The sequence below is a fragment of the Danio aesculapii genome, chromosome 13 (assembly GCF_903798145.1).
Source record: "Danio aesculapii chromosome 13, fDanAes4.1, whole genome shotgun sequence".
Lineage (NCBI taxonomy): Eukaryota > Metazoa > Chordata > Actinopteri > Cypriniformes > Danionidae > Danio > Danio aesculapii.
In genome coordinates, this window is record NC_079447.1 from 32,886,596 (window position 1) to 32,895,776 (window position 9,181).

Sequence of the window (9,181 nt, forward strand, 5' to 3'; positions counted from 1 at the left end):
TTTTATTGTAATGTAAATAATTTCGACGCTCGGCTAATATCGTCTGTCTGTTCCTCATTTGCAATATTATTTTAAGTGGCCATATCGTTCTCCGCTAGCCATGTGACTACCTCTCTGTGTGTGTGTGCGTGTGTCCGCGGCTCTGGAGGAAGTTGCAGTGCACCTGTTCTCCACCGCTGCTCTGCCCGTGACTACAGTACCCACGTAACATTGCGCAATGTCCCTCGATCCGCGCGCTGCGCCAGTCTGCTCGAGGAACCCGTCCGTTCGCTCGCTCGCTCGGCCTTTTTTTTCTGCTTTCTCACTGTTGCCTGGTGTCAACCTACGCCGAGAAAGAGACATCCCTCCCTCTTCCCCCCTCAGCGGCAGCTTCCAATTTGCCTTCGCTTTTCTTTTCGCCTCTTCCATTGGCTTGCGCGCTGCCAGTCAAGCGCTTCCTCTTTACCGGAGAGTTGAGTAGCAACAGCTCGGAAACATCTGGCTGCCGCAGCTCTCTCGTCGCTCCGCTCGCCCGCTCCGTCTTTCCTGCCACTGCAGGTTGTTATGGAAAGCAGTTGAAAGTCAATCGAGTTGTTTTTCTCGCTGAGAGGATTAGACGAAGGAAGCAGGAAGACGTTGGACCTGGCTGCCTGTAAGTGCCTGTGATACGAGGTGCTCTTTAAGGAGATGAAAGGGGGGTTGGAGAACGGGCTGGATTGTTATGGGGAAAAGTAGCGATCTTTTTCACGCGACTGTTGTTGGTCTTGACGCGCAGAATGAGTTGCTCGAGCGCGTGGCATCGGGGCCTGCCGCAAAACTGTAACACAGCAGGTTGAAGGCTTACTTTTTATTTGTTAGCCACGCAAGCTAGCTTTTCCTGAACGTACGGGGTCAGGATCCAGAGAAAGACCGTCGGCAGTGCGCTGTGTGTGAGTGTGTTTGTGTAGGAGTAGCCTGCTATAATACCATTTCCTACCTTGGTGGACTCGTAGTTTGTTTTATTTTAGCGTCTGTTTATTTGCTGTAATAGCTTTTAAGTTTGAGAAGGGCTAACTTGGCACCATTCGGATAAGTCTTTCTGGAGAACTTCCCAGGTTTGAAAACTATTTTGCTTTGACGTGTCATACTATAAAACAAGTTTCTTTGTAAAGTTATCTCTTTATGCTAACCAAATTCTTTGTAAACCAGGAAAGTGTTGTTTATTTTTATGATTAAGCAATAATTGTAGCTTTCCTTATAGTTTATTCCTTATGATAAAAAGCTCCTGTAAATTGTTTAAAATCCCCTGAGAGCAAGTGTAATGTACGTGACAGATGTAGTTAACTCCTCAGTTTTGTATTATTTGTGCGTATCAGTGAGTTGTTTGTATTCATGAGTGTGACATCCTTCAGAAGAGACCTTCACATTGTAGTTGCATATCTTTGTTTTGCTTATTTTTGTGGCAAACAGGAAACTGTTGTTTGGCTCATATCAAAGAAGTTGAACAGAAATGAGCATGATACTTGCGAAGAAAGGAGTTTTGTATGTGCTTAAGCGGAATACAGTGGCTTTTGTTTGAACCGTACTTATAAGGCCCGTATGATTGTTCCCATTGTTTCTTATTTCTTTTTTTCCCCCTGCTCTGTCAGTTGTCCAAAGGGTTAGTAAAATGAATGACGGTAATGGCGCGGCCAGTGAACCATAAAGAAGTCGAAAACAATATCAGCTGCGTGGATCTGTCAGTTGCAAATGTGCTGTGCTGGCCTTTGTTTATGGTTACTGGAAGGAGAGGGGGGAAGAAAAAAAAACTTGAGGGTATTTAAATTCTCAGTGCAGGAAACTAGGTTAGAAAAAAGTGTCGGCTTTCAGATGGACCCATTTCCAAGTTCTTCTTTGCTGAGAGATTACAACCGAAGGGGGGAATTGGCTAGTTTTCTACAGAATCACCTCACAACACTTCCCTTCCTCCCGTTTTTTTAAAGGGGGAAAGAGAAACAAAGTTGTATAAAGGAGAGGCTGGTGGCAAGAGTGTAGAGGAGTAGCATATGGCACTAAAAGGAGCACAGCTGGAGGTAGCATTTCCATCTGAACATGATGTCAGAGCAGCTGACAGGCTGCCATCCCCCAGTCTTTTCTTCTAACGCACAGACTGGGAGTTAGTGTGTGTGCGGATCTGTGTGCAGGAGGAGGCATCGCATTCCCCTCCAACATCTCCTCCACTTTGCATCTGTCCCTCACAGTTTGATTTTCTCTCTCTTTCTTTCGCGTCTCTACCCTTTCATTGATTCGGCGGAGGGAGTTACAGCCGGCGCTACCACAACTGTGGACTTAATCAAGTTGATGCGTACTGCAGGTACTGTACCGGGGGGTCCGGGCAACAGGGATGTGTTTTGAATAGGAAGCTCTCGTTAAGTCCTTTTGCCATCAGAGTGCGTGAAATGGGAAGTAAAGGATTTCGAGCTGGTGTAGTGTAACCAGGCTGGGGACAAGTGACACTTTTTGTTGCCATGAAGAGGTTTCCATGCAAGCGTTTCATTATTCTGTTTGTTTACGGCTCTTTTTTTCAGTCACTTCTCAGTCTCGATGGCAAATTGTTGCTCTGCTGTGACCGCGTACAGTTGTGTTGTCGGTAGGTTAGTTAGCTATTATAGCATTATTGATTTAAAACAAGAAAATCTTGTGGTTTGTGTGCTGTTAATCCGTTAAAATCAGTTTTTACTTTAAATGGCGAGATTTGAACAATTCTTAATCTTCCAAAAGCGGCTGAAATGCTATAAATCCGCAAACGTTCTTCGAAATGTCCCTTCGTCAGGCTTTTGCTCAACTCTTTCCTTTTTTTCCCTGTTTGTAAGGACTAATTTAGAACTTGCAGATTTGAGCTGCCTGAATTGGCTAGACAGCTGTAATCGCACTCCTCCTAGTCTTAATCTCTTTATCTGGGCAGCAGCTGCCATATGGTCTCAGTCAGCTGGATCAGATGTTCATAAGCCTCCTTCTCCGTCCCTCTCTGTCCTCCCAGTCTCCTAATTTGATCGCTGCTACCTTGTGAGCTGTCCTGCAATCTTTATTTTTAGCCATCTTAAGGATTAGGATTGATGTAGACTACGGGGCACTTAAAGTGATTGTATTGTAAATCTGCTGTGGACCGCCTCTTTGGGGAGGATGTTCCATTTCTCCAAAGATTTGGGGAGGGGTAAAGGGGGAGGAGATGGTTGGCGAGAGGTTTGTTATCCCCCTGTCCCCCTATAAGCCCCTCATTAATGAAGGTCTGAACGCTGTTTGGGGTGGGTGGGGGGGCTTTGGCTTGCTATCCCAATCAGATTTAAATGAAGATTCAAAGGAGTTCATTTAAGTCCGTTGGTTGAACATGACGCTGGTGCATTTATATAGACAGGAGCGAACTCCGGGGGTAACAGGTGTGATTTCCAAGTTCTTTTCACTTTAGTTTAATTTGAACATTTTTAGTTTTTTTTTATTATTTGTGTGTAAAAAAAATGTAATCATATATTCTAGATTGTATTTTATTTTCAGTCTGTCTGCGTTTGATTATGCATGTCACGCTGATATTCTGATACCTCAATTGTCGTAACCTTAGAGATCATGGTACTTAGTATACTTATTCAATGTGCCTATGATGGTGAGCTGTTTGTGTACCTGTAAGCCTGTTACCTATACTTGGCGTCCTGGCCAAAGTGGGTTATTATAAATAACTGCTCCAGGAGCACAGCGAGGGGAAAAAACAGGAAAGATTCTCTCGCGCAGGCATCTGTGGAATCAGGACTTCAGCTCCTTACATCATGCCATCTGATTATGCTTGATTGGGATGGAATGTGCATGGCTCTATTGCTTTAACTGTAATTTTCAATATGAATATTTTTAATTGACATGTTTGTTTTAATTTTCCACTTCTCATGCTATTTAAACTTTTAATTAAAAGGGTTAGTGTGAAATGCAATATTAAAAACAGCTCTGCGTACTTGAAAGTGCACAAGTGAGGAAAATACAATTAGCATAATATATAAACTGTGATATTATACTTTTTGCATGTGCTTTTTTGTAATCCTTTTATGTCAGGACTGTGGTGAACATTTTTCCAGTGTTCCCACAGGGGTGGAGGGAGGGAGGGAGAATTAGAGTGTGTGAGAGTATGTCTGTGTGCATGGAGCGAGAGAGGGAGAGAAAGGGACGGAGCGGGTGGGAAAGAGTGAAGTTCCACACAGAGCACAGACAAAACAATTGTTGTTCTAGTGAGCCTCACTAACATCTGTGGTCTTTTGCAGGTTATGAAGACAGCATGGAGTTTCCAGACCACAGCAGACATTTGCTACAGTGTCTGAGTGAGCAGAGGCATCAGGGATTCCTTTGTGACTCCACTGTGCTGGTCGGTGATGCCCAGTTCCGAGCCCATCGTGCAGTGCTGGCTTCATGCAGCATGTACTTCCACCTCTTTTACAAGGACCAGCTAGACAAAAGGGACATTGTTCATCTGAACAGCGACATTGTCACAGCCCCGGCCTTTGCTCTCCTGCTTGAGTTCATGTACGAAGGAAAGCTGCAGTTTAAATCACTTCCAGTGGAAGATGTGCTGGCTGCCGCCAGCTACCTCCACATGTATGATATCGTCAAGGTGTGCAAGAAGAAGCTCAAGCAGAAGGCCACGGCTGAGGCCGACAGCACCAAGCGGGAAGAGGACACTTCCAGCTGCTCGGACAAGGTGGAAAGCTTCTCGGAAGGTGGAAGCACGGGCCGGCCCGCAACTGCTGACCTGCTCCAGAGCGATGATGAAGACATGGAGAACAAGCGGGACAGCCCTCAGGAGCCAGGGAGCATGTGGATGCGACTGCCTTCCGACCGGACCACGTCTCCCACCACCAGCCCCAGGGAGGCAGAAACGCATGGTCCTGATGCTGGCAAATCCCCTGCCGGCAGCCCCAGCAGCTCTTCTGGCTCTCTTTCCCGTCGCTCTGCAGCATCTCGGAGAGTCTCTGCTGACACTGATTGTGTGCTTGACCTCTCTGTGAAGTCGAGCCTAGGTGGAGGTCCTGGGGAGAACATTGCTGGCAACCCTTACTTCTGCAGCTCTGTGACCCCTGACAGCCTCCAGAGTGCCCTGGTTCAAGTGAAGGTGGAAAAGGACACGGGCTCCGATGATGACGAACTGGTGAGCGGTGACTATGAGATGGAGCACAGTGGTGTGAAGGAGCCACCCAGCACCAACGGGACCCACCTCAGCCTTGTTGCGCAGCGGAGGCTGGGCCTGGAAGCTCACCTCTCGGCTCTGCGCGAGGCCTCGCTGGCCAGTGAGCTGGAGCGGGACGACAAAGGAGGCGACGATGACACAGATGTCCTCGGCGGAGACAGCGAGCGCGTGCAGGAAGCTGCAGGAGTGGAGAGCTCCCTGTTGCCTTATGTCTCCAGCATGCTGGGGGCACCACATACCCAGATCTTCATGTGCCCCTTATGCAACAAGGTCTTTCCCAGCCCCCATATCCTGCAAATCCACCTCAGCACACATTTTCGTGAACAGGAAGGCGTACGGGCCAAGCCGGCAGGCGACGTTAACGTCCCCACATGCTCCATATGTGGCAAAACCTTCTCCTGCATGTACACATTAAAGCGACACGAGCGGACACACTCAGGCGAGAAGCCCTACACATGCACTACTTGCGGCAAGAGCTTCCAGTACTCACACAACCTGAGCCGGCATGCCGTCGTGCACACACGCGAGAAGCCGCATGCTTGCAAGTGGTGCGAGCGGCGCTTCACACAGTCAGGGGACTTGTATCGACACATCCGCAAGTTCCACTGCGAACTGGTCAACTCGCTCTCGGTTAAGAGCGAGGCGCTCAATCTACCCACGGTCAGAGACTGGGCACTGGAAGATAGTTCTCAAGAACTGTGGAAATGAATGCTAAAATGATTGCAGACTGTTTGAACTGCTTGTTAATTTAATAAGAGATCTGAGTGGCATTTTTGGGGGCAGAAAGGTGAAGGTAAGAGTGGGAAGGAGTGACGGCCGAAGGGTCTGAATCAGTCATTTTTCTTGTATGTACATTGCAAATCTTGTTGAATTGCACTTTACTAGCACATGAAAATGTTACTACTGATTTTCTTTTAATATATTTGTTTCTGGTTGACTTAGGGTCTCTCTTTTTTTCCTGTTTACTTTGGGTTTTTATAAAACATAGGTTCTGGTTTTTGGCAACCAGAACAAAATATTCATTGGGATTTTCAACTGTATATAATTTACAGTATTTGTATACGCTCCTAAATTTCAAGGAACATCTGCCATGAAAAGCATATGAAGATTTCAGGTCATAGACTGAGGAGTTTAAAAATAAGGACACACTAAACGGGTACTATGGTCATATATTTACCTGTACACACTCGCCTCTTGTTTGAGTAATCATATATATATATATATATATATATATATATATATATATATATATATATATATATATATATATATATATATATATATATATATATATATATATATATATATATAGTGCACTACCATAACATACCTGATGTATGACTGTGGCCATGCATGCATGTGTATTCATGCGCGTACGCACACATACACACCTAGTGTATGAGCAGGTCAGTCCTTTAAATCCCACAAGGAAGCTCTAAGCTCGCGTTACTTAAGCTCTTGTACATTTTTGACTCATTATAGGAAACTTGACTGATGAAAGACAAACAAGGCACTCATGCAATGTACAGCCTCCTTTTTCACATCAGTTGCTGCGTTATTATTATTTTCCTCTATTCTTCCTTAATATGATTTGAAGTCATTTTGGCATTTTAGTTGCGCTCGTTTGCTACTGAGGTTGGTTTTTACATCAGCTGCATTTCTAGAGATTTCTGTAGTGTTTTATTGAGACTTTTTTCGTTTTTAAAACGGAATCTGTTGTTGCATGATGTCTGACCTGTATATTGAAAAAGATGTGACTTGCTGTATTGCTGTACACTGTAATTGACTGATTCATTGCAGTCAGGGCACCTGTCTGTTGAGAAAAAAAAGTACCTTTAATATTACCGCTGTAGAAATTGCATGAATTTTATTTAACTTACTCTTTTTCGTTGTTGTTTTGCATCAGAGAGTGTATTTTTTAATTAACTCATTCGATTCCTTGGTAGATTTGAGTTTTATCGTCTCATTAGAGAATGAATCGGGGGTGTTTTTTTTTTTTTTCTGGGCTGTGAAGAATGTGGAAATGCACTGACATTAGGCTGCAGTATCTACACGCATGAAGCGATTCATTTCGTAGGATTCAGAGGTTAACGAGGGGCCAGGTGTCAGCAGAGGCAGAATCGCTGCATTAATTGTTCACAAGGCTAGCGTTGCTCCTGCTAGCATCTCCTCGCGCTGCTCTTTCCAGTGCTGGGTCCTCAACTGCTGTTCGTCTCGGTGTCCTGTTTACTGGCTGTTGTCATTTGAATCATGTCGGCTCTGTTTGTAATTTATTTATTTATCTTTTCAATTGGCACTTGCTTCAGATTTGATTGCCACGAAGACACATTTGCGTGGCTGATGGTGCAGCTCTTCTTTATGGGTGTCCTCAGCAGCGCACATCTATTTGGAGAAAGCTGAAGGATCTTTAAACAGCATAAAGCTCGAGTGGTTTGTGTGCGTGTGTTTGTGTGTGTTTTTTTTTTTTATCGTCACTTGAACGGCGAGGTTGGTCGCACCTTTGAAATTGATGAAATTAGAATGATGTGCAAAAGAGGCCTTTATGACATGTATACGCCTAATTATTAACCGAATTGACTTTGTTACACTGAAAGAAAGAAAAATCTATCAATTTATGATTGTTTGATCAGTTGTTTTTGCAGCATTTGTGATTTTTATTTTAAAAATTTCTATATTTTTTCTTTAAATTCATTATTTTAAGGTTTAATTTTAGCAATGTTAACACATTGTTCATTTTGTTTGTTGGTTTGTTTCACAAAAACACTTTCATTGTCAAATCCGGAGAAGTTAAAAGCAAAGAAAACAAATGTCTTAGCGCTGTAGACGTAGATCAGTCACTCACATAGAGCTGAAATGCTTGAACTACTTTAGTTAGAGAGGGCCAGGGGGCTCCGCACATGTTTCCAGCAGGACAGGAGTGTGCGGCACACGGGCCTACGCAGGCCTCAGGAACTGTCCTACCATATATTTGGCTGGTGCAACGGCTAGTGAAAAGGTTGAGCTTTGCCAACAGCGCACGCTCCTCATGGCGTTTTGCACGGTGGTACTTTTACCTTTTGCACTCTACAATGTGACAGAAAAAAAAAGATCAACTCTGGGGTTGATTTGTTTTCTACGCTTTCTTTTATTCTTATTTTATTTCGTTGGCTTCTGTTGTACTTGACCGCCTTAAACTACTGTTATCAGCTTATACTCAGAGGGTGAAAACTGGAAACTGTCGCTGGAATACTGGATGTCTTTTTTTATTTTTTTGACTTTTGTTCAATGGAAATGAAGCTGTGAAATGGCCTATGAAGCATATCCATAAATTGGACACCCCTTTAGTTTACTTGAAACCCAGGAACCCCAGTGTGAAGAACAACTGTTTGTCAAAATCAAATGGCAAAGAAGAAAATATATGTTAAACTCAAAGACGATCGCTGTCTGGAATTTAAAAAAAAAAGATAAAATAAAAAGGATTGGACTTCACATGTAATTGCTTCCCTTCTGAGATTTTTTGCTATGTTGACATTGTTCTTTTTATGGGTTTAGACATTTAGCTTTGACAATCATAGTATGTTTCATTTTCTCAAGGGAAGTAAATTATGAGGCTGTTTAGTTTTGTACTTTTGGTGTGCTGTTGGTGAAATTTTTAAATTGTGTGCAAACTGCAATAAATTATAAGAACCTTAACCTCTCTGTGCCAGTTTATTTATTATTTTCTTTCCTGTCAGAAACTTCTGGCGGGATTGCCAGAGCAGTGACGACGTGCGGATTGGTGAGACGCTGTTTGTTTCTGCATTCAGTTCAATAATCTTATTTACTGTAGATGTTGGTGTGGGTGGAAACATGTTTTCCAGTGCGTGAGGTCTGTGGATTGAGTATAGTGTCCGGATGAGTGTGAGTGAGTGAGTGAGTGTGTGTGTGAGCGTGAGTGTAGATGCTGCTTTAATGTCTGGCTGGTGCTCCAGTAAAGGCGTGGGTTGGACCTGGGAAAATGTGCAGCAGCTTGTATGAAGACCAACCCCTCCCCCTGCCCCCCAC

The 9,181-nt window shown here is 44.0% G+C and overlaps 1 protein-coding gene across 4 annotated transcripts; it reads left to right on the plus strand.

Annotated features, from left to right (window-relative positions):
* Positions 1 to 226: 226 nt before the first annotated feature.
* On the plus strand, positions 227 to 8,830 carry zbtb18 (zinc finger and BTB domain containing 18). Of its 4 annotated transcripts, none has more exons than XM_056470682.1 (2): positions 227 to 631; positions 4,239 to 8,830. In XM_056470682.1, the coding sequence occupies exon 2, from the start codon at positions 4,253 to 4,255 to the stop codon at positions 5,864 to 5,866; it is 1,614 nt and encodes a 537-aa protein (XP_056326657.1). In that variant the 5' UTR covers positions 227 to 631; positions 4,239 to 4,252; the 3' UTR covers positions 5,867 to 8,830. The 4 variants fall into 4 exon arrangements, with proteins under 4 accessions (XP_056326657.1, XP_056326658.1, XP_056326656.1 ...); XM_056470683.1 differs by lacking the exon at positions 227 to 631 and adding an exon at positions 691 to 1,073; XM_056470681.1 differs by lacking the exon at positions 227 to 631 and adding an exon at positions 1,179 to 2,311.
* The last annotated feature ends 351 nt before the right edge of the window (positions 8,831 to 9,181 follow it).